The sequence below is a fragment of the Gouania willdenowi genome, chromosome 20 (genome assembly GCF_900634775.1).
Source record: "Gouania willdenowi chromosome 20, fGouWil2.1, whole genome shotgun sequence".
NCBI classification, from domain to species: Eukaryota; Metazoa; Chordata; class Actinopteri; order Blenniiformes; family Gobiesocidae; genus Gouania; species Gouania willdenowi.
Genome location: NC_041063.1, coordinates 20317728 through 20344463, shown reverse-complemented (window position 1 = coordinate 20344463; position 26736 = coordinate 20317728). Strand labels below are relative to the sequence as shown.

At 39.2% G+C, this 26736-nt stretch overlaps 1 protein-coding gene across 1 annotated transcript in view; it reads right to left on the bottom strand.

Moving 5' to 3' along the window:
- Window positions 1-3068: 3068 nt before the first annotated feature.
- Window positions 3069-26736, bottom strand: part of LOC114454568 (cadherin-12-like) — a 70248-nt gene continuing 46580 nt past the window's right edge. Inside the window, exons 6-8 of the mRNA XM_028435118.1 lie at window positions 12812-12929; window positions 10076-10327; window positions 3069-3917 (exon numbers count right to left, since the gene is read on the bottom strand). Of these exons, the coding sequence (XP_028290919.1) occupies window positions 3403-3917; window positions 10076-10327; window positions 12812-12929 (885 nt within the window). The 3' untranslated portion in view covers window positions 3069-3402. The remainder of the gene's footprint in view (window positions 3918-10075; window positions 10328-12811; window positions 12930-26736) is intronic.

The window sequence follows — 26736 nt, the reverse complement described above, 5'->3', positions numbered from 1 at the left end:
TCCTCTAAATGCTGTCTTTTGTCTTTTTGCCCCCCTGTGTGAGACCTAAATTGGTGAAAATCGATTGTGTAAGCATTATTGTAGCGCTGTTTTTTCCCCTTTTTTGGGGAGGATAAAACTTAAAAAATGCCCGAGTTGTCCTTACAGACAGAAAGTTTGAACATTTATTCAGACATCACACTTTTTCAAACATCTCTACAAAGCTTGTAAATGATGACTTTAAGCCTGCTTTAAAGATACGGCAAAGGTCTCCAACTACATTTTGTATCAGGGCTTGATTTTCTTTTTATGGCATCGAACTGTTGAAAAAAATTCTTTATAATATGAAGCTGGACTTCACCTTTTAGGGTGCTTTCACAAGCACAACTTCTGATCCATATCTGATGCAGTTACATGAGCTAACCACTTGAAGGCACCGTTAATAAAGTAGAGACTTCTCTAGGCATTAAAACTGAAACCCGAAGAAGAGGCTCTCACCTATGGCTGAAACCAAGCATTTAAGAGTGTGCAGAGACTTTTGCCTTTTCTGTTTGTTCTTTCACTATATTTAGGGTGACCAGATTGTTAAAACTCAAAACCGGTAGAGTCATTTAACCAGAGAAGATGAGAGATTTTTTTTTTTTTAATGAAAAAGGTCACTTAAATTTAAGACTGTTGCTATTGGTCCAGACCCAGACCTCATACAAACCTGACTATAGTTCCAGTGTAGTGTAGAATAAACCTAACGTGAAAGTTTCCTATGGTAGACCATGGGCATGCGCACCTGGCGAACTGCACATGTGCGTCCGTCATGTTGAAAAAAAGGAAGAATCCTTCCTTTAATTTTTAGGGTTAGGGTTAGAATTAAGGTTTAACACAGTTGGAAAATTTAAGGTAGCAAAATATTGTACATATATGTGTAAATATTTACAATGCTATTGGTGCGCATTTGCCTGTAGGAGGCTTTTACCCGTAGGATTATTTTTCACGACACCAACACTTCTTGTGTGCATGCGCAGTCGAAGCCGAATGCCGGTAGTTTTGTTACTGCTGGACCCGTGTCCTTCTAGCTATAGTTCAGTTTTATTTTAGCCCTAACACTCACCTTAACCGTAACCCTGTCCCTATCTCGAACCCTAACCCAGGAAATAGCCATCAGTCCAAAAAAAAAAAAAAAAACATTTTAAGTTAACATAAAATTGTTTAAAATAATCAAAAAAAACTTTTTTTTTCTTTTTGGCATGTTGAAGGAGAAAGCAAGAGAGTTAGCGAACAAGTAATGTCAATGCCATCAATCAATCAACATCGAGTTGCTTTTTAATTGGTTTATATTGCAAGCACTACTATGACAACTGTTGTGATTGACAGCTCACAGTCCACAGTGATTTTTAAGCAAAAATGCTTTCAGGGTCTTTTCTGTCAGCGGCAACAGACGTTTATTTCTTAATAAACGGGAAAAACGGTCCCAGTTTGTGAAAAACTGGGACAAATCAGTACTTTGGGGGAAATCGAACGGAATATGAGACGTAACTCTGAAAACCGGGACTGTCCCGGGTAAATCGGGACGTCTGGTCACCCTAACTTCATTCAACAATGGAGCAGCAACAAGTTGCCGTGGTTTTAAGGCCAGTTTTCCTCACCACCCACAATGCTGTGCACTCTACATCATCTTGCACACTTTGCGTTCATGGCGTACCTAACCGCTCAAGACTTTGATTGGAAACGCTTCGAGACCGACAGAAACAATCACTCTAGAATTTACCTTTTTGATCCGCTCTCGGCTTAGTTTGCGTGTTCACACCGCCCAAACGATACAGACTATCCAAGCAAACGAATCAGTCTGTGTAAAAACACTTTTTGATCTAGGGTGTCAAACTCCTATCATTACCAAAGCCTCATACGTCCCAGTTTGCTTTGAAGTTAGCCAAAAGGTAAAAATACTTACATTTTGTCTTTAAAAAAACAACTTTGGTTATAGTGTTAAGTTGGTTGACTTTCCATCATAGTTTTTGTTGACAATATTTTTTAACTGACAATAACGAGACTGGCTGATTATTGTTCAAACAACTGCGGTCGTCATTGGTTTCTTCTGGGTAAGATTATGCTTTTGGTGTTTCACCTGCACAATAGCTATTCGGACTCTAGGGGACGGAGTTCAGCAAAATTCCCACTGTAATGCTTTTTTTTTTGTTTTGCTGATGCGCGGCGGTGCTAGTTGCACTTTAAGTTCTCTGCACGTGTTCAGTAGAGGCCGTCTAACTGCATATACTGCAGTATTTTATAAAGCAAAGAGGCTTTTCCAGGCCTCTTATGTTTTATCTGATCGTGAGAGGCCTAATCAGCAGCTTCAACAGCCAATCATGTGTCCTTTGTCGTGTATTTTAGACTTTTAAAAATTAAACCTGATCCACACCAGTCATCACGTCCATTCAGTCCAACCGTTTTGCCGTATCACTAATAAAAGGTCAAACAAATGTTTAAAAAAAAAACATTTTGAATTCACACAAGACAGAAACGGAACGAAAATATTTCTTTTCTTCCCTTCTGATTTGTTTTCCAAGCACATTCCGGCTGAAATTAAGGAAAAAAAGGGAAAAGGAAAAGCAAAACTTTACAATTTTTCGAACTTCAACTTGCACACTTTCGAACAAGCTATGATTATCTAAGTTGTAGTACTTGATTTATTTTATACATTTTCAGTCATTTTTCAATGATGGACTCACTTGGAAAAGGAAAGACAAAAAATGAGCCATTTTGCCCAAGCGCAGTTTATTTAAAAAAAGAAAACAGTGTTTAATACATGACTGAACAGTAGGAATTTAGCCCTATTTTTTATTTTTTTTCCTTTTTACATCTCTAGTCTATTCACAGGACCCACTTAAAGGAAATGTACATTTTCATGTGGGCCATAGTTACAAAATCTTCGGGTGTCTCAAAATATAAAAAAATACAGATCGATGACTTGAAGATAAATAGATAAATAGGCAAAAACTCTAAGTAAAACTGCAAATAAATAAATAAGAACAATAAATAACATTCAAAACATCTTTGGCCAAACCCAGGCCACCTCATTGTCCTAACCTGGCTGCCATTGGTCGACGGAATCAGTGTAATTTTAAGCCTTTATAGTTCTGATTAAACAATAAAAAATAAAAATCACTGCGTAAAATCAAGAACGAAAGGATCATATTGAGGCACTTTAAAGGATGCTTGTGTTATCCCATAGAGGAAACTAAAAGAAAAAAACAAACAAATGAGAAACAGCGTTTGCTCATCTACTCATGTGGCCACACGTTGTCCCGTTTCTGCTTTGACTATTTTGGTGATGAGGTCTGTGAAGTACAACATGGAAAATGTAGCGATGAGCATGGTGGAAAATGGCAGAAACTGGTGTCACTGTTAAAAAACAAAGTCTGTGTTACATCACTGTGTGTTGTCCTTTGCCATCGAGTCCGACTGAGTCTCTGACTGTTCCCCAAATATTCCTGCTAACGTCTTAAAGCGGGGCCCCCAGTCACTGAGGTAATCATAGTCTTGCTCTGGGTCTATTGCCACAGACTCGATGGAACTGAGGGACTCGGCCACGGAGCCATCGCCCTCGTAGGCGTACGTGGCCAGAGAGTCATAGGGCGGCGCCGAGTTGTCCACATCATGCTCTTTGAGACGCTGGTTGATGAAGTCTCGGATGTCGGCGCTGTCTTGAGAGACGGCCGGCCTGGGACCGGCTCGCTTCGACTCAGGTTTGACATCCCTGCGAAACAAGTTCTCTTTCACAACCTTGGGATTACGAAGCGTCCCCATGTCGAAGGCGTGCGTGTCCTCTTCCCCGCCGCCTTCGTCATCGTAGTGGATCACGTTATCCCGTATGTCCTCTTTGGACGACATCAAGGTTTCCTTTTTCTTCTGCTTCCTCAAGCCCACGTAGAGGACCACGATGACTGAGGAAACAAATGGAGAAGTGTGTCAGACACTGCCTGAATCCAAACCACATGTGCAACGTGGATCTTTGAATTCGTGTAACCTTCATTCTTCAGATATTTCGTTTTAAAACCAAATCAAAATAACAAATAAACAGTGTGGTTATTTTGTTTTACTGACTTAAAACCAAAACATAAATACAGAAAAATCAAAAACCAGACAAGCGGCATTTTTATGTTCTTGGTCTGTTTGTGTGATATTTGGATATTTAAGGGAAACTAGGACGAAAGCTTCATGTTTTAATCTCACCACACAGACAGGGAGGGCGGGAAGGAACTTTTACTCCCAGGGAAAAAAGTGCAAAAACATAAATCACATTACTGATGAACTGGTGAGTTAAAGCTTTATTAATACATAAAAGAAAAAAGGATATTACGTAAAACATGCACATGATATGTGATTAAAGGAACCAGACGTAGTGTTATAAATCTCCTGGTGGGCCGCCCCCATCTGTGGGTCCCCTCTGTGGGGTGAGCTTAAACCATGAAGCTCTCGTCCATAGTTTCCCCAGAATCACACAAATGGAAGATTTAATTTCAAAACAGAAAAACGCTTCTCGTCTGGTTTTTGATTTGGTTTTAAAACGGAAAAACCAAAGAATGAACGGTACACGGACTGCTTTGCTTCGCATTCCAACCATTGGCTAAGCTTTAAATTCAAGCTGCTCCACGTTGGATTGTAAACATGAAGACATCAGGTGTGACCTCTCTGGCAACATCGCTGAAGGTATTTAATATCAATCTGTCAGCCTTGAGTCAACCACTACAGTCGAGCCTAAAATATTTATAGGTCTATCAGTGAAAATAGTTATGGCTTTCCAAACGGTCCTAAAACGATGGAAGGACATCCCTTGACTTTCATCATTAATCTGAACCGTCAAACTCTCTGCTTCAATGTTTTTGTTCCTCCACAACTCATCCTCTGCAGAAAGACATACTTCTAATTATTACTGAACTAGTTTTAACCTGCCAAAGTGAGCTATAAGCATATAGCAAAAGCATAGTCCACAGCGGGGCCACAAAAATGTGACCGCCAGATTCGAGGGCCAATTAAGAACATTCATGTCAGCATTTAGAACGATAACCCATCTGAACATTAATAGAAGGGGAAAAAATGGGTTTTTGTGGTCGTTTTGTATATTTCATTGTTATTTTTGTAATCTTTTTGTGTAGTTATGGAGTCATTGTGTGTTTTTGTTGTACATGTTTATCTGTTATTTTTCACATCTTGTGTGTTTTTGCACTCTTCGTGTATTTTTGTTGTCATTCTGTATTTCTTTGTGTTTTTGTTGTTGTGTGCAGTTTTGAGAGTCAATTTGTGTATTTCTGTTGTCGTGTGTTTTAGGAGTCATTTTCTGTATTTTGGATAGTTTTGTCATTCTGTGCGATTTTGGAGTCATTTTGTGTTAAAATCATTTTTTGTGTATTTTTGTGGTCGTCTTCCGATTTTTGGTGCACATATTGGGTATTTTTCTGGCATTTTGTTTGTTTAATCAAGTCATTTTGTGAGTTTACTTTTGGGGGCTGCACAAAATTAAACCGAGGGCCACATCTGCCCATGTCTAGCATAGTCATTCTAAGCATGTTAGCTAGCTGAAATTTGCCTTACAATGGTTATTTTACTGATTCATTCAAATTCTTGACATCCAGCATTATTCTCTTTTGAGTCACATTGGCAATGCATGCTTTAGCTACAATTAGCATGTAGATTCAGGCTAGTTTGATATGTTCTAGTCATTTCACCTGTTAAAGAAGGCCTTCTGGGACATAAACTTAGAAAAATATGTGCCACTGCAAAAATTTCTGATGATTTCTTGGAACATTTAAGGGAAAATCATATTCTAGTTTTCTATTTCTTTTTTTTTTTTTTTTTTTGGAGGAATGATCTAGAAAAAAGGTGAGACCATCCACATAAAAGACTCCATACAAGATTCCATATTTTCATCAGCATTTTAAGTAGGTCTCTCCTTTTCAAACTGTGTTCCTTGGTCTATCCTTTCACTGTTGATAACCTGTATTAAAGTGTGTTAGCTCCCCCTAGTGGAACCCTCATAGACTCCAACAGCAGAAGGTTATTACAGGGCATCCTGTCTCAACACAGCTTGTAATTACGTCTAGCCTATCCATGTCAGTTCGCAGGGAGCAGTGGTAAATGAAAGTCTGGCAGTGGTTTGGTGAATTTGCCTCATTAGTTCTTCTCACAGGACAAGTGGGTCATCCTGACATTTCTTCCAGGCAAACCTCACTAGCTGAAAGAAATAGCTTAAATGTTCTTAGCCAATGGTTCTCATGGACAGCGTGACAGTTCAGCATCATCCTCAACTCCGAACTTTAAAAGCGTCCCTAAATTCTAAGGTAAACGCGCCAACACAGCTCTAATGCAGTGTTTCCCTAACTTTCCACAGTTCCGTACCCCTTAAGAATGTTAACCTGAAGCCATGTCCCCCCTACTCCTGCACACTTAAAAAACATAATAATGCAATGTCATATTCAATGTTGCCCATCCATCCATCCATTTTCTGACCCGCTTGTTCCCGTTTTCAAGGTCACTATACAATGTTGCCCTGCAATGAAATTTGTCTTTAAATTTTACCTATTCTATTTAAGAATAATAGATAATAAAAAAGAAGATTCTGTAAACACACAATCAACATCCTATTCAGAATTATCACTGAATTTATTTAATTAATTAGCCTAGTGAAATTTTCAATGAGAAACAATGTCTTTTATTTTGGAAAACACGGCCAAACATTTGTTGATTGAAGGCAGTGGCTATCCGTATGACTGCCGTATCAATATACCAACATTCTATCTGTACGCAACGCCCTTATTTGGCCGCTTTAGGTCACGTGATAGGTCAGTCATTGGCCAGTTTAGGTTGCTTGACTAACACTAAACCTAACTCCAAAAATTGTTGCGATATTGGGTTATAACCTAACCCAAACCCTAAGATGCTACGTACTTGTACTTCGGTAACCGTACCAATAGCACCGGGGGTTGTCAGTATGGCAACCGTAAAAATAAACACTTTCTGTATTCAACATATACCAGTAATACAACATATATATGACCCTGAAACTGTGAAATACAACTCACTACAACTTTAATGAGAAGGGTGAGGTTGAGACGTACAGGACTCTAATCTTTGGCTATATTTAAGAGAGTCTGAGCCTTAAATTGTTCTCCACGTTTGTTCTGTGTTTTGTTGTAATGTTTGTCGAAGCTGAAAATCCCCTTCCACACAAGTACGTGATGGCAAAGGGCATCAAATTCGATTGGCTAGCGCAGAGGTCTGCCCCACATGGCTCCAGAGCCAAGTGTGGCTCTTTCATCCCTCTGCTATGGCTCCCTATGGCTGAGTGTGTATTTATTCATGAAGATACACAGAGACACAGGCTTTTCCTCCGGCCACCTGCGTGTGGGATAAGTCTACTAAACGTTGCTTGTGCCTGGCTAGAATAAATTACACTGAGAAATAGTACTATTCTTGTCATATGTCCTTCGACCTGTTCAAGAGACTAGTATTTAATTAAAATTTGGTTTATTTGTTTTTGAAATGTAATGTTAAATTTGAGGAGTATCAAATAAAATCAAAATTAATAAAATATCAAATCACAATTTCTGTAATTTTCCGACCCCAGGTATAATCAGCTATGGATACATTTAAGAAAATAAAAGTGGCTGAAGGCAACGGAATGTTTAATGCTACGTGGGGAAATTAATTTGCTTTCACTTCTGACGAGACTGGTTTAATATTTGATGACAAATACGGTTGGTCTGAACAAAAATATGTGTATGAAGACTACAAACTCAACTATACTATATATGCTAGTTTTGTGGCCGCTCAGGAAATAATGAGGCACTGGAAGCCATTCCCAGATGGAGAATATATAAAATAATCATTCATTAACATTTCACAACATCTCTTAAGTTCACGGACTTTAAAAGAATGAAATTGTGCAGAAAATCAGGAATGTGCACCTCCCTGTTCTGCTGTTTGTTTTTAAATACAAGAATGGAGATTTAGTATTTTATTTAATGATGACCTTCAACCCAGCACCTTTTTTATTTTTTTTTATTTTATGAGTTAAAAATATTTTTGTTACATGGACAAATGTAACTTAATTTTCTCTATAGCAGTAAATTGATTTCATAAATGCAATATAGTTTGCTTACATACAGCATAAAGGTAAAAAAAAAAATATATGCAGTTTTAACTTCATTTTAAATGCCAAAAGGGTTTATGGCTACTGCTTTCTTATCTGGGAAACAGGTCCAAATGGCTCTTTTAGTGATAAAGGTTGCTGACCTCTGGGCTGGTGCAAAGCAATGTAGCTCTTGCCATATTTGCACTTTTTTGATAAGATTGTTTCTCTGTCACCACTAGAGGTTAGTCTTACAGAGGTCAATGTGTAATTTGTTGCAATGCATAGAGGCTCCTGACTACTACTCTATTTATATTCTAGTTTCCAGTTATGTCACTGTGTTTTGACAATTTGTGTACCCCGCTTTGGGAACCTAGGCTCTAATACAAACCTCTTTAACCTTCGATTGCACCGAAAAGCAATAGAGCTCAGCTGATGAATTCCATGCTCCTTTAAATTCACTGCTAATGAGATACGGTTTGCAGACCGGTTTGTAAGGTTATAAAATACATTGACCCTGAAGAGTAAATACAAGTAGAGCCAAAGGTCTGGACTAAATTCTGGAGTCATTGAGAACACCTTTAACAACCAGTCATCCCATATTCATAATTTAGAAAATGACACCATAAACCTACATTTACTTCCTCCTGCCTATGCAAATGAGTGGAGATATTATTAGCAGGGAATTAAAGGCGGGTTTTACAGCCCTGACCTTGTGGGAAATGTTAAAGCTGAAGCTTGAAGAGTCAACCACCACGTGGAGAGATTGGGATATGTTTTATAGAGCCATGACTCCCTCCCTCCCTCCTGCCCTCCTCGCCGTCTCAGTGAATTAGAAATTCATATTGGAATGGTAATTAAACGTGTAACTCACAACGTACCAACTCCATCTTTGCAAAGCTTCCTGTGCCTTCATTTTTTTTTTTTTCTTTATGTTGGATCTGCTTTAACACCTGGAGGTTTCTGTGTTATTCTGTGCTCCCACACTCTTATTATTGTTGTTTTACTACTTTACCAGAGCTCTGTTTGGGGCCTCTACTGCTTCACACTTGTTATCAACCTTAGTTCTTTACAGCCAGCATAGTGCTGATTAAGACTCCACCCCTGATTTTCTCACCCACAGTTCGTTATCCTGCACCTCCCTGCAGTGTGTGTGTGTGTGTGTGTGTGTGTGTGTTCCTGCACTTACTGAGTGTTGATTAAGGGTTAGGGTGTTTTCCTGCTGGTAGTACAATAATTGGTACACTTTGATGACAGCATTTCATGCAGCCACAAACCTTACTAGGGAACCAAATGCAACAATCCAGTGAACTAAACCAGTTTTTCTCAAATGGGGGTACGCAGTGGCATGACAGGGGATACTAGAGAGAGAGAGCGAGAGAGTGAAAAATGAACAAATGAGGAGTCAGTTTTGGTCCCACCGCAAGCATGAGATGACCGGAAATGACAAAAACTAAAATTAATCTGGGTTTTTCAACCTTGGGGTCGGGACCCCATGTGGTGTTGCCTCTAGTTTAAAACATTTTTAAATTTTTTTAATTTATTTTTTAATTAAAATAACACAATGTTAAACAACTGTATTTCTATACTTTCATTTTGTGAAATATAAATCTAGTTCAACTAAAATGCAGTAAAAATAAATAAATATCTGAGCTCAAACATGAAACTAATTCTAGAACAAAAATTTACTTTGAGTTGCCATAAGTTTTTGATATCAAAATGGTATCACAATCCAAAAAAGGTCAGGAACCACTGCACTAAATACTGGTTCAAAATGAACAAATATTTGATATTTTCTAAAATGTCAACACTGTGTTTTGTACAATATAAGGTGAGGACACAAATAATCCATATTAAATCCACCTGGGAGCCCAGAACGTTACGATGCTTAAAACACAAGAAAGCACATTTTTGTTTTGCACTTCCTGTTGTGCCACACCGCAAATACTATGACCAGAAGAAAGGACATCTCACCTAACAGAATGATGATGCATAGAAGGATGGCAATAAGAGCTCCTGTGCTTAGGCCCACAGGAAGAAAGATGGCCTCCGCGCTGCAGGTCAGCAGTGAACCATCGGATTCACAGCCACACACACGGATGGTCAGGGTGCCTGTGCTGCTTTTGGGTGGGTAGCCGTTGTCGTCGATCACAACCGGAAGATGGTAAATCTCTTGCAATCGTCGTCTAAAGCCAATCCGCTTTGTTACAATCCCAGCTGTGTTGTCTGGAAGAGTAGGATGGAAGAAGTGGGTCAACATTATGCAAATACCGTACACAAAAATACTTTAATTGAAGTCATTTCTAAGCTTTGATTGTTGCGTATTCGATAAGAAATGCATTAGAGGAAAGTGTGGCATCAGAAGATCTACTGTGCTGACTTTGTGGCTGTGAGGCAGCTTTGCAAGCCCTCAAGTTACCCTTAAAATGACAATTTGGTCAAAAATTTGAGTTCATCACACCCACTCTAGGCCTTTCCTGAAAGTATATTCAGTTGAACTGTGAGAGATCTTTTTTACAGTGCTGCGTCTTTTACACCGGTGAGATCACACCAGCAGCAAAACGCTGATATGTAATAGAGGTAAAAAACAAAACACACACACAAAAGAAAGATGTAAGGACTTCGAGTTGAATTGAGGTTGACAATGAATACGAGGGAGAGGAACTGTGTCAGGTTGAACCTGGCTGCATCTGTCGACGATAGCTCAACTCTCTGACCCCTGTCAAAGCCGGTTTGTCGTTCTGACAAAGCCTGCCACTTTCTCTTGACAAGAGGTCAGGCATTTTAACACATCTTGCATGTTGTGCACAACAGCATTTTTTTTCCCCTTGTTTGTGTTCTCTCTCCTCCTTCTAGCCCAGGCTTCCTACACCGCCTGTGGTGTTTGCTTTCACTGTCCCTGCTTATCAGATGTCTGGAGAGTGAGCTTCCAAGGCAGTCGGGAAAGTGTGAAACACTCTGACCACAGGGTAGAACTAATCCCAGGTTGAGGACTGGGGCTCCTCAAGGATGGTGAATGAATTAGTTTTTCTGCCTTCATCCTGCCTTGTCCTACTTTTATATTAACAGTCTATCTGGGTGAACTTCAAAGGGTCCAGCCAGGGCATGGAGTAGAGTAGCATGTGTAGCCTTATCATAGGGTTTGCATGGATTCAGGCTTATTTTTAGCACTGCAGCATGCCACACTGGTTTTGCTCTCTTATTATGGCTCTAAAAGCAGCCAACACAAGTACAATCAATGTAAAACGGATACATTTAATTTATTTTCCTAATTCTATTACAATCTTAATGTTACAAACAAGCAGGGGTGGACTGGGACAAAAATTCAGCCCTGGCATTTTGTGTCCAGACCAGCCCACTACATTGTCAGCGGACACCATGTAGAAGCCGTTATTAAGTCAGTGACGCTCAACATGTGGATCTTTGTCTTAATTAGGGCCCAAGCAACATACATAGGACCCTATTGTAATGGACCTCTTTTGAAAGTGAACACATTTTTGAGGGCCTAAACACGTTACAAAAAAATTTGAACACATTGATACTACTTTGGAGGTAGGACTGCTGACATCATCACTGTAGAGGTAGGACCAATGTTTTAATGTTCTAATATTCCAATGTTCCAAAATAGGTGGGATGTGGGGGTGAGCTCTACAGGGATTGGATCAGAACATTGGAACAAACGGATGACATCATCACTGCATTTTCCAAAATGGGTAGGGGGTGGAGGTGGGCTCTCCGGTGAATGGCTCTGGCACAATTTTATCAAAATTGTGGCCACTTTTCATCCACATAACCTAACGTTTACTCAATAAATACCTCTTGTTTCGTTTATTCCCTACATTTAGCCTCTTTTTACTCCACATTTGTGCCCTTTTTCTATTATTATTTGCCACATTTTGCCCATTTAAGCAACCCTTTTCCATTACATACCACCTGGTTCTTCTTTATTTGCCCATTTTTTGACCACTCTTGACTGCTCTTGGCCCATTTCATTCACTTTTCACTCTTTTCTTGCCACGTTTTTGCCACTCTTGGATCATTTTTTGCCACTCTTGGACCATTTTTAGCCACCTGTTAGCATGTCTGACCCCATTCACTTGCCAAAAAAAAAACGTAGCGGACCGGACTGGCCCACATTGGGTTGATGGCCCACCGGGACAATGCCCGGTATACCAGATGGCCAGTCCACCCCTGCTAACAAGTATAAACCTTAGGGTCAAATAATGCTATTTGAATCAGTGAAGGGACTTGTATGCTAAGATGTAATACAGGGAGGTAAAAAAGTCTTCTCTTTTGATTTGTCAAAATGATCTCAAAGACATTTCTATCGGTTGAGATATAAAACTGTGTGCAGCAAAAGTGAGACGCACTTGGTAGTCTTGACTGTTGAGGAAGTTTAAATGACACCACAAAAGTGTCAACTTGCAACAATACAGTGTTCCAACTTGCTTAACGTGGACTCAGTCTTTATACTTTAAGCAGGCAGTGTTTTATTTTATATAATGAAAGACATCATCCATTGGATGACTATATTCTATGGGGAAAACTAACACTGGTTGGATGAGTGTCACTTTGTCTAACAACAGAAACTGTCTGAAACCCCTCTTCTCCCAAGAATCCAAACAATACCACAATGCTTTACTTATTAATTGTCAACTATCCAGCAACATATTTTCTTTAACTTATATTTAAAACAGCAGCAATACTTACTTCCAAAGTCCCGGATCGTGAAATTCTTGTTTTTGATGTCATCTTTTGGCGATCTAAAGGAAAACTGTTGTCCAGCACTTGGTAGATCCTGGTCTTTAGCACTAAAGAACTGAATCACCTGAAAGGTTTGAACAGAATAGAAGGATTATCAGACAGTTGAGCCAAATCAGGAAAAAAAGGCAAGATATAAAAGAAGTTCAGGTTTAATGTCTTATAAGATTATCCTATCAGATGATCCAGAGTGAATTTGTCCAGATAATTGCTCTGAAAGTGGTCAGGGCAAAAATCGTAAATATCAAACTGGTTTAATATTCAAAACTCTTTGGTTGTGTGGGGAAAGCTGATGACTCCCAACTCATGGTCCTGTAGTTTGGAACAGAATGTAGCTATTTAAGAAACGAGCTGTCTAAGAAACACGTAATTCTGCGTTCAAGGCAACTCGGAACTCATATTTGAGCCAAAATGTCCGATCTCCAAGTTCAACTGAGTTGATCTTCAGGTGACGTTCCAAGACACAGTTCTCAGTTTGGAATGCAGCATTAGATCACGTTGTTAGATCTCTATTTAATTTACTCTTAAAACAAAAACAAAAGCTCAATATTAGTTACAAAGATTAAAAAAAAAACATCACAGGTTAATTTCTTCATTAACAGCTTTTGCGCAAAAATACCAATGACGGGTAAAAACTCCTGAAATACATCAATAGATTTAAAAGCACCTAACAAAATGCTTAACTATCCTGAGAACCTGACCGCGTTGCAATATTTAAAACCTGGATTGTGTTCACTTTCTTCCTCACCTCTAAAAACATTTTTTGTTTATGATAAAACAATGTTCAACTTTTCAGTCTCTGAGATTTGTACTTTTTAAAATGTATTTATTTTTAACAAAATGTCCACTTTCTTTCCTTCAAAGTTGAAATGTATTAATGAAGTCAAGCTTTTGTTTCTGCTTTTGTTTTTCTTTCAAAGAGAGTTTTACAATTCCTGGCTTCATTTTCTGATATAAAGACAATTATCTCAGATCGTTTTACCTTAAAATATTTAGATTTTAAAAAATTACTTAAAAAACGAACTTTCATTGTACTGTGTTTTTGAGAAAAAATATGTTTTGGAGTTTCAGAGAGTGAAACAAAACTTTTATTCTGAAGATTTGACGTCAATGAAAAAGTCAAATTTCCTGTTACAAACGTGATTACATTTCTGATGCGTTGGAGGCGGGGTTTGAGGCATTGCTTGAGGTGGAGCTCTAAGTGCAAATTTATGATGAAGATAAGGGACTTCAGATGGAGTTGAGTATGATGTGGCGTTTAGGGTGGAGTTGGAGTTTATTTAAAAAGGTCAGTGCATATTAATGAACATTATTAAGATTAGGACAACAATACAAAGATTAACAACACAAAAGAGTTTAGGTTTTCAAGTTTAAAGAGATGGCGGCGTTGGAGGCGAAGCTTGAGGCAGCAGAGTTCAAGGAATGTTCTATTTGATTTTTTTTTATCTTAATGTGTGAATTCTGCAACTGATAAAGCATCTTTATCTTAATGCTTTTGCAGGTGTAGGTAAAAAGACAAACTTAAAGAACAACTTCTATTTTTACTCTAAACAGCAACCCACTTCACTTTGCCAACAAAGTGGCTAGAATTGTTCTTTTTTTGAGCATCTCCTCCCTGCTAGAAGCAATCTGCGGATTCAGCCACCTCTGTGCCACATGCTGACAGGTTTATAGTCTTCGTGTCCTGAGATTTTAACATAATCAGCCATCCCACCAACGCAGCTATGCAGGGTTTCTGCTCTACTTAACTTACTAAGCTTGAACTCAACAAAGCCATATATGTTGGTATTGGGAACCTAACACACAGAAGCCACTAACAGCCTGTTACACCAGCTGTGGAAAGTCTTACTCATGTGCTCTCAAAAGCAGATGGAAAACTCTAGAATATATGAACATCCAGCTCAGCATAAACTAGTGACCTTGTGCATGTCAGATATGCAAACCTCTAAACCTATTCTTTGGCAGATTTTAACAACCCAACAGCACAATAGTCTTGTTAAAAGATCAGGTTGTTTGTAGATGTTAGTTTTACTATAAATAAACAATAATAATGTAACCATAACCACTTGATTAGATAATGTAGGTGGACCTCCGTGTCAGTAGGGGGCAGTATGCATCACCTTGTTCAGGATTGTTGCTATGGCTCTTTAATAAATATTAATACCCAATGGGAATATATCAGAAAAAACGATATGAGGTTATCTGCTGACAATGACTAAAATCAGAACATTTTTTTTTATTCACTTCCATGGCACTTCCCACCTCCTCTTTATCATAAAGGAGGCTGTCGCTGGAGTAACTGCTTATTGCGTGCAGCTATTGTATTTTTTAAATGGTACCAAGTGTATTCAACCTTTGCACAGCTGCATTGTGAGTAAGCGAAGTAAGAGCAGCAGATAATTCTGGATATGTAAATGTAATTATTCGGAAAGGATTCACCAGGTTAGCACTTTAGTCAAGCATAAATAAAAAGCCGAGTGAATCCTTCATGAAAGCAGGAATAGCATTAGAGGTACAATAATGCATCAGTCTCTTCTATAACCCTTTGTGGTTACCTTTTCTCATTTCACACTTGACCAGATGGATAAGAGTGTTGTTAAATAAAACCGTGTGTATGAGCAGCTTCATTTTCTGAAAAATTGGCTACTTTTGCTGTATAGATTATACTTACAGGTTTTACTAATTCATAGGTTGTACCACAGCGTGGTGCAACTTTAAACCAACCTATTTGTGTGATAATGTGTGATGGCTATTATCAGACAGGATGTGTAATTTATTTCTCAGCCCATAGCTGTGTGTGTAACACCCGCTCAAGTTATACTATGGATGTTCAAGAGTGAGAGGAAGGAGCACTAAATGGAGACAGACACTAAATGTTTAAAATTGCTTTGTTGTCGAGACCGAGACAAACTCTCCAGGGAGAACACCAGTATTCAAGGTAAAAAGACAAAGTAGGTTTGATCACAGATTAATGTGCACATGTTAAATAGCTTTTTTTGAATTCTGTAAATATCTTCTTCCACATCTTAGTCATGTGTGAATTTTAAACGTAAAGTAAGTGGTAGGATATTGTTAACTGGTCAGGGAGAATATGCATGGGCTTTAATACATAATAGGAACATTGACTTCTCTATTTAGAGTTGTCCACTGGCGGCCCTTGAGCGACCCCCTACTGGTACTTAAGTTTAATGAGCAAATATATCTACCGTACCAGCGATCTTGTGCTTTCGGTCATGACCCAAAGCTCATGACCATAGGTGATGGTAGCAACAAAGATCGACCGGTAAATCGAGAGCCTTGCGTTTCGGAAAAGCTCCCTCTTTACCACCAAGTCTGACGACATGACTACGGAGTTGACCCTGAGGACTCCTAGTGCCAAGTGCACATATGGACACCCTTGCTTGAACATGGTGTTTGTTATGGACAATCTGTGACGAGCACAGAAGTCCAATAACAAAACATCTGGGTGACATGCACTTCATTTGCTGTTTTCTAGTCATGTGGCTTTGAATCGCTCTTGGTATGACTCGTCACCTGGGACCTGTTTGCCTTGGGGACCCCATCGCGGGCATTAAGCCCCTGACAACATAGCTCCCAGGATCATTCGGGTGCTCAAACCCCAACGTGCTGGTTCATGTAGTAGAACACATGTAGTCGAGGCCGGATTAACCACATGGGCAACTGGGCAATTGCCCAGTGAGAAGCGGTCAAAGCCAGGTGACGCAAATCAACCTCTGCATAACTCAAAAAATTCAAACATGGAGAGGCAGCTAAGTAGTGTTAGGGCAAAACTTGTTAGTTATGTTTATTAATATATTTACTCATATATTTGCTCATATACATTATCATATGCCTTAAGTTGTATCTTTCCATTGTGTGCCTGTCTTGCCTCCTGCTCTACTTCTCCTTCTGGGTCAGGTCAACTTCCCAAAACACGTCTAATCATCAAGGCCAGACACAGAGACACCCTCTGTTCACACACTCGCATGCTACACACACTCACATAGTCACACACACACACACACCCAATACACATCCATTCATACACACAAACAACATACGCACACACACACCTTCAGCACATCTGCACTCATGACAATCAGGAGATACCAGATAACTGGTTGTCCTGTTCTAGGAGAAACTGTCTCTTCACCCTCTTCTTTCACCTCCGCCTTTCTCTTGTTATCTGTAGCAGGGGGAGGAGGGAGGAGGACAGTGGGGGGAATAATATTTGATGTGTTAGGAACTGTGCCCCACTCTGTTTTTCGAACTTCTTTAATTCAGTTTAGATTAAAATCATTTTTTATTAATTCACCAACTCTTCAGTCTGATGTTCTTCGCTCACCAACGCAGAGGGTGTTTTTACAAGCCAAAGACAAGGTAACCTTTCATTTCCACCGTAACAGTAGAAGCGACAAATGAAAATTTAAAAAGAGAAGGCGATCAGAAAAAAGCCAGTGTCGGCGTCATGGGGGGGGCATTCACGGTCTGTGTCCCCGCAGCTGACCTACTGTACTACCCCTCTCACCCCCATATATTGTGGTGTAATTACTGTACATCTATGCTATTGAACGTACCCTCGAGCTGTTTTTAGGATCAGCCTATAGAATGTGTATATGTCTATGGCCTGTTCTGTTGATTGACATGACGTCACTCACGTTTCTCATGACAAAGCGAGAGTGCAAAATTCAGATGGAGGGCAGGAAGCGAAGCTTGAGAATCTGTCGTCCGAAATAATCAAAATGCCCATGTTTTGTGGAGTTTAACCGAGAAAAGGAAAAGAGATTTTACAAAGTACTGAAGTTTGTCATTCACAATGGTGAGAAATGTAAAAAACTCATAGAACAACACTGTAAAAAGTGGATTTTTTAAACTGATGCTGATGTGTTTTTTTTCACAGCATCATATGTGAGTGAGTAACTTTGACAAGAGGACATACTGGTGCATTTGTATTTGGCCGTGGCTATTCATACGGAAACACATGAATAGACTGCCAGTCTATCCGTACGCAACGCCCCTCATTGGCCAGTTTAGGTGAGGTGATAGGTGCACCACGTGACTTAAAGTTCCGTCAGATTTATTTCAGCGCATGAAAATTTATGAAATGTTTTTTTTTTTCATGTATAGTATGTATTTTTAACCCTAACACTATCCCTAACCCAGGAAATACCCTAAAATGTTTATTTTTTTCGTATATGTATTTTAAAGGTGGAATTTATCTTATTAAATATGTTAAAATGAAAATATAGATATGACAACAGTGGGATTAAAACCCACGTCAGCGGAAGAAAAAATTCTTGAGTGCAGCGCCTTAAACCACTCGGCCAACCTTTTCACATTTGTCCCCAGACTGGCTTGATTACACAACACAATAAGCACAATATACACAACAAGAACATCACATTTCACGCTCACTTTGAAATGATAAGCTCTTCCCCACCCTCTCCATTTTCTACCTTGAACCTCTCCTCCCTGTTCCCTTCCCCCTCACTTAGGTGTAACACTGCCTTCTCTTTTTATATCTTCCCTATAATAAAGTGTTTCTTACCCCACCTTAGGGAGGGATGGAGATGGTCACAATTATGCAATAAAATGAATTCATTAATTTAAATGCATTAAAAACATGCTTTGGTGTCTTAAAAAGATTAAATTTCTTGTAGTGTTGACCTTTGACAGCATGTGCAGGCAAGTGGAGAAAAAAAAAAAAAAAAAGCTACTAGCTACTTTTTTATGCTACTGGGCACTTGAATTGCCCCTTCTGGGGATGAATAAATTATCTACCTGCTTACACCTAGAACAAATACGGGATCAATACATCTAAAGTTAGACCCAATAGAGCTTATCCCAATGCCTAAAGCATACCAGCACAAATGATGTGCATGCAAGAGTAGCTTTAGCTACACACACAACCAAGCAAGCCCAAGGAGCAGATGACCCAACACAAACCGCCCCATCCCCCCGCAACTGCACCCCCCTGCCAGCACCCACTCTCCCACATCCGCCCACACCTCAACAGTTAACCACACGAGGGAGGGCCTTGGGAGCACAGGACCCTACACACCACATCACCACCCCACACGAGCCCCCACCTACCCACATTTCAACACCCAACCCCCTGGGGAAGGGACCCAGGTGCTGATGACCCATCCCGCACCCCACCACAGACCACACAAGCAGGGCCAATCCGCCTGCTACAGGCAACAAGCAAGCTCACCCAAGCACCCACAACCAGATGTAGCAACCCCATACCAACGCCCACGCCATCAGCGATCACCAACCAAAAACGTCCCCCTAAAACCAATACAGCTTGGGGGATGACAAGCCACTACCCCACTCTGTCCAAAGCAGCATGCCTACATACCAAACAGCGGCCTGTGAAACTAACACTGAACCACAGTAAATACAGTCAATGTGTATAGTCTTTTAAAACACTCACAATAAAGTCACAAAAACTTTCTTCTGTTTTACATGAATAATATATGGTACGGTTCTTCATTTTCTGTGTAGTTTTACGGCGGTCGGAAAGGATCATTACCTCCCTGACGTTTTTAGTTTTATCCCCCTCGTCTTAAGAAACATTTGGAACTATTGCTTCTGTTGATGGAACCAATGATGTCACAGGGATATCAAAGCCACTATCTGGATATATTCCTTACAGAACTCTGAGGGATTGAACTCAGATGTGTGCGGTAATGCTCCTTGACTTGGTTGCCAACTGCCATAAAACTACATAAAAGAAGTATTCTTTTTGAGTTGTAACATTCTGAGAGGACAGGCGATATTTCACAAAGAGTGAGTAAGGACAAGTTATTTAATTTAGTCCAAGAGTGAACCACTACCTTACAATAAGTTTAAAATTGTACATTAAAACAATATGGCGCAAGGTGTGAGTGCTGAAAATAAATCGCTAAACCTTTCTCTGGGAAGTACAAGCAGCAAAATGGATAGGCTCCGAGCTTTAATAGATGCTGTCCCTGAACACGTAGATATGTGTAGTTCTACTGAAGGCCAGGAGGTTGCATTGAATGGGAACACGATGAGCGTGGAACAGGAGAACAAAAAGCTGCAGGAGGAAAACAATGGCTTACATAAGCAGAATAATGAACTCAGAGAAAAACTGAAAGAAGCGTACTCTGTAATGGAAACCTTCTCTAAGGCCAACGATGACCTGCAGCTCGTGGAAAGCGACCTCTCTATAATCTACACCATGACGGATGATTTGGTATTTAATATTAAAGCAGTATGTGAAAGGAAGTTGAACATAGAACGGAAGCAGAAAAATAAGGAAATCCTATCTCTAAGGGAAGCCTTACAAAAGGCCAACAGTAAGTCACTGCAGAACAAGACGCAACTCAATAACAGTTTAGTTAACGGTTCTGTTGAATCTTCTCAGCTAAACATTGAATGGGAGAAATTGACCACTGAGCTGAAGAAGAAAGATGAAGAAATCCTCTCTTTAAAAGTGAACCTCTATGAGAGCAACAGTGTGCTGCAGCGTTTGGAAAGCCAACAAGGTGTTACCAACACTATCAATGAAGATGTGGTATCTCAAATAAAAACAGAATGGGAAAGAAAGTTGTACATAGAACTGGGTGAGAAAAATAAGGAAATCCTATCTTTAAAGGAAGCCTTACAAAAGGCCAACAGTGAACTGCTGCACGTGGAAAGCGAACTCTGTATGATCAACACCATCAATGAAGATGTGGTATCTCAAATGAAAGCAGAATGTGAAAGGAAGTTGAACTCTGATCTGGGTGAGAAAAACAAGGAAATCCTCTCTTTAAAGAAAGCCTTACAAAAAGCAAACAATGAGCTTTGTGAGAAGAACGGTGACCTTTTTCTTTGTATCCATGATTTTACTTCAGAATTAAATTCTCTAAAGAAAGAACTGCAGGTCCATAAGAATAATGCTGCTGAGGCGCAAAAGCAGCTCCAGGAAAAGGATGCTACAATTAATGAGATGATCCGTGTTGAGAGAAAATCCTCTGAAGCTATTGGGTACTGGAAGAAGCAGTTTACACTCTCAAATGTTAAGGCGGCTGGTGAAAAGAACGGTATTCATGCGAACTACATTGGACAAATAAATTGTCTCAAGAAGGAAATTCACGTCTTGCAAAATGTTGAGCAGAATCAAGTTCAGGAAGTCAATTATGCGAAAAAACAATTGATTGTGGAACGCAAAAAGTTAACCAACTCTATTAATTACCACAACAGGATCATAAGAGATGTCAAATTCCAATGTGAGAAGAATTGCTCTGCCCTGAAGGTTGAAGCATTAGATAAAATGAATCTATACCAGAAAGCAAATGAACAACTCAGTGCAATGAAAAAGAAGAACTGTGACCACCTGACTCAGATTTCCACCTTGCTAAAAGTTAAGAATGAGTTGGCCACTGAGCTTGAAGCTCTTCAGTGCGAGCATCAGAATATGCAACAAAAAATGGAGTGCCTGATCAAGGAAAACACTGAACTGCAGGAGCTGGCCCTCATGACAGATAAGCAGAAGGCCAAAAAACATAAGGATCAAAAAAATGCAGAGAAAAAGAAAAGAAAGCTGGAAAAACATGAGCAGAATGGGAAACAAAGTTTCTGGGAAAAGCTCTTAAACTAGGGCTTTTTAAACTGAGAAGTCTCTGCGCACTCTTAGGCGCTCGCTTCGACCCATTGTTGAGAGCCTTTTCTTTAGGTTTCAGTTTTTTTTGCCCAGATAATTCTCTACTCCGTTAACTCATTCAGTGCCATTGACGGGTTTTCTCGTCAATGGCACTGAGCGTTTGGATTTGAAATGACAAATTATTTTGCCAATGCACTGAATGAGTTAACGGAGTAGATAATTATCTGGGGAGAAAAACTAAAACCCGAAGAAAAGGCTCTCAAAAATGGGTCAAAGCGAGCACAATTGATAAGAAAACTCGTCAATAGCGTTTTATCACGGAGATTACCAGGATACACCCTGGTAGAGGTCCCTCATCAATATCTATGCTGTAGTGTGCCCTGAAGGTGGCAGCAGGATAATCGATGTTGCAGTCATGAGAAAAAACCATCAATTAACTTGGCCAAACCGGTCATCTCTGCATGTCGGGGGGAAGAGGGGGAAACGGTAAGTAAAACTTTCAACTGTGAGCCAGATAGCAAATTAACAGGTGACATGTGTGTGGTTGCAGCGCACCCTTTGGGTGAGAGATCACCCATAATGGGCAGAGCTCAGAGGGAGTGGAAAGGAGTTTACGAGACTGAAAATGACGCTACGAGAGTTGATGCTGAAGTTCCCAGCAGTCTAACTAATAGCAATCTTTCAGAATCTGGTGTCAGATTTCAGATTGTCATAGTACCAAATATTGGGACTATACCAGTGTGGAAGCACCCTAAAAAAGAACCACTGCAATAGATCCATTCATTAACCGTCGCATAGTGGAGGTGGTGGAATGTGACCATGTCACTATTCAAAAAAATAAAAATATTTTAAAATATTACCTCTCATTTGGAAATTTAGTGATTGCATTTTTTTTTCTCTTTTTCTTTTCTGTAATTTTATGTTAAAGTTTAAAAAATCTCAATTAATTTGCATGTTCTCTATGTGCCTATTTGGGTTTTTTTCAGGTGCTCTGGTTTCTTCCACCACAAAAAACTATTGCCCTTCAGGCAAAGCAAGGCAAATATATTTGTTTAGTACATTTTATACACAGTATAAGTCAATTTTCTAATCAAAGTGCAACAGAAAACATTAAATAACAATGAAAACCTAAAAGAGTACTTGCTAAGTACAGACACCAAAACTTCGCTGCTTGAACACACACACATACAATGCATTTAGAAGCAGGTTTTGCTTATGACGACTTATATATATGTGATTCAACCATGGATAAAAGCAATATTGATATGTGAAATATGATTTTAAAAGTGCTCGGATCGGGCCAACCATGGTATCAACAGAACGATCAGGTGTTCTTGAGTCCGAATATGTGCTTAGTTTTTGGATAGAGTTTGAATTGCGCCCACTAGAGCCGAAACACACAATTTTCGGGTCGGAAAAAAAGAGTTAATATTTTTCAAATATGTGGCATCATTGAACAGGTTTTATTCCCCTGAGTCCAAGTGTGCTCGGTTTTTGGATAGAGAGCAAAATGGGCCAGCTGGAAGTCCCGGACAGTCAGTATTTTCTTCTTTCAGGGGTGACCTCGGTCAATAAATGGAATTATGATCGACCATGAACACGGATGATATTATTTAAAAAATAATATCATCCGTGGGCAGAGCTCAGAGGGAGTGGAAAGGAGTTTACGAGACTTACAATGACGCTACGAGAGTTGATGCTGAAGTTCCCAGCAGTCTAACTAATAGCAATCTTTCAGAATCTGGTGTCAGATTTCAGATTGTCATAGTACCAAATATTGGGACTATATCAGTGTGGAAGCACCCTAAAAAAGAACCACTGCAATAGATCCATTCATTTACCGTCACATAGTGGAGGTGGTGGAATGTGACCATGTCACTATTCAAAAAAAAAACAATATTTTTAAATATTACCTCTCATTTGGAAATTTAGTGATTGCATTTTTTTCTCTTTTTCTTTTCTGTAATTTTATGTTAAAGTTTAAAAAATCTCATTTAATTTGCATGTTCTCTACGTGCCTATTTGGGTTTTTTCAGGTGCTCTGGTTTCTCCCACCACAAAAAACTATTGCCCTTCAGGCAAAGCAAGGCAAATATATTTGTTTAGTACATTTTATACACAGTATAAGTCAATTTTCTAATCAAAGTGCAACAGAAAACATTAAACAACAATGAAAACCTGAAACAGTACTTGCCAAGTACAGACACCGAAACTTCGCTGCTTGAACACACACACATACAATGCATTTAGAAGCAGGTTTTGCTTACGACGACTTATATATATGTGATTCAACCATGGATAAAAGCAATATTGATATGTGAAATATGAATTTAAAAGTGCTCGGATCGGGCCAACCATGGTATCAACAGAACGATCAGGTGTTCTTGAGTCCGAATATGTGCTTAGTTTTTGGATAGAGTTTGAATTGCGCCCACTAGAGCCGAAACACACAATTTTCGGGTCGGAAAAAAAGAGTTAATATTTTTCAAATATGTGGCATCATTGAACAGGTTATATTCCCCTGAGTCCAAGTGTGCTCGGTTTTTGGATAGAGAGCAAAATGGGCCAGCTGGAGGTCCCGGACAGTCAGTATTTTCCTCTTTCAGGGGTCAATAAATGGAATTATGATCGACCATGAACACGGATGATATTATTTAAAAAATAATATCATCCGTGGGCAGAGCTCAGAGGGAGTGGAAAGGAGTTTACGAGACCTAAAATGACGCTACGAGAGTTGATGCTGAAGTTCCCAGCAGTCTAACTAATAGCAATCTTTCAGAATCTGGTGTCAGATTTCAGATTGTCATAGTACCAAATATTGGGACTATACCAGTGTGGAAGCACCCTAAAAAAGAACCACCTCAATAGATCCATTCATTAACCGTCACATAGTGGAGGTGGTGGAATGTGACCATGTCACTATTCAAAAAAAAAAAAATATTTTAAAATATTACCTCTCATTTGGAAATTTAGTGATTGCATTTTTTTCTCTTTTTCTTTTCTGTAATTTTATGTTAAAGTTTAAAAAATCTCATTTAATTTGCATGTTCTCTACGTGCCTATTTGGGTTTTTTTCAGGTGCTCTGGTTTCTCCCACCACAAAAAACTATTGCCCTTCAGGCAAAGCAAGGCAAATATATTTGTTTAGTACATTTTATACACAGAGTCAATTTTCTAATCAAAGTGCAACAGAAAACATTAAACAACAATGAAAACCTAAAACAGTACTTGCCAAGTACAGACACCGAAACTTCGCTGCTTGAACACACACACATACAATGCATTTAGAAGCAGGTTTTGCTTACGACGACATATATATATACATATATATATATATATGTGATTCAACCATGGATAAAAGCAATATTGATATGTGAAATATGATTTTAAAAGTGCTCGGATCGGGCCAACCATGGTATCAACACAACAATCAGGTGTTCCTGAGTCCGAATATGTGCTTAGTTTTTGGATAGAGTTCTAATTGCGCCCACTTGAGCAGAAATACACAATTTTCGGGTCGGAAAAAAAGAGTTAATATTTTTCAAATATGTGGCATCATTGAACAGGTTATATTCCCCTGAGTCCAAGTGTGCTCGGTTTTTGGATAGAGAGCAAGATGGGCCAGCTGGAGGTCCCGGACAGTCAGTATTTTCCTCTTTCAGGGGTCAATAAATGGAATTATGATCGACCATGAACACGGATGAAGCCCATGAGGTGGGCTTCATTGATAATTGGAGATCCTTCTGGGGAAAACCGAACCTGATAGGAAGAGATGGAATTCACCCTACTTTGGAGGGAGCATCTCTACTATCAGAAAACATGGCACAGTCACTGTTATGACATCTCATGAATGAGACCATGTTACAGAGGTGGAGTCCTCCACGCCCCTCTGCGCTTGCCTTAGGACAGTTTCCCTCCCATTGCTATTATGATAGCTGTGTTCATCGCCATGACAACTGTTGTGATGGTGATGAATATTATTTTATGGAGACGGTGTCTGTCCCCCGACCCAAATTTCACAATGATTTTAACATAAAATCAAATAAAAGAGCTATCAATTATAAAAATCTGAAAAAAATTAAAATCTCAAATCTAGAAACACCAAAACATAAAACCATTAGATGTGCTCTATTAAATATTAAATCACTGAGATCCAAATCTCTACTAGTAAATGACCTTATCTCAGAAAATAACTTTGATTTATTCTGTTTAACTGAAACATGGCTGTATCAAGATGAATATGTTAGTTTAAATGAAGCCACTCCTCCCAGTCATTTAAATACTCATATGCCACGAGACATAGGCCGTGGAGGTGGTGTAGCAGCTATTTATCATTCCTCTCTCCTAATCTATCCTAAACCAAAGGCCAATTACACTTCCTTTGAAAGCCTGGTTCTAAATTTATCTCATACCAAATCAAAAACCTGCCAGCCAGTCTTATTTGCGATAATTTACCGTCCTCCAGGCCCTTATTCTGAATTTCTATCAGAATAGAAGAGTTTATATCAAACTTAGTCCTCAGTTCTGATAAAATACTGATAGTAGGAGATTTTAGTATCCATGTTGACAAAGATAGTGATAGCCTGAGCTCAGCCTTTATGTCCCTAATAGACTCAGTTGGCTTTTTTCAAACTATTAATGAAGCTACTCATCGTTTAAATCAGACTCTTGATCTTGTTCTAACATATGGCCTTGATATTAATGAACTAAAAGCCTACCCTGAAAATCCTCTGCTATCAGATCACTTTTTAATATCTTTTAACATTATCCTAGAGGATCTCGCACTGTGCAATAAAATAGTTACGAGTAGAAATCTGTCCAATAGTGCTGTGCCTAAATTTAAAGAGGCCATTCCTGCTGCCTTAAACTCAGTGCACCATCCAATAAATAACTATGACATTAATTATAACCCCTCTCATCTGGATCTGCTTGTCAATAGCTCTGCTCGTCTACTAAAATCCACCTTGGACTCAATTGCCCCATTGAGGGAAAAAACTATTAAACGTCAGAGGAAAGCTCCGTGGTTTAGCTCTGAAACTCACACACTCAAACAAACAACCCGTAAATTAGAGAGAATGTGGCGCTCCATTAAAACAGAGGAGTCACGAATACTCTGGCAAGAAAGCCATAGTAAATACATGACAGCCTTACGACATAGTCGATCTACATACTATTCCTCACTAATTGAAGAAAACAAAAATAATCCGAGGTACCTTTTCAGCACTGTAGCCAGGCTAACACAAAGTCAGAGCTCTATTGA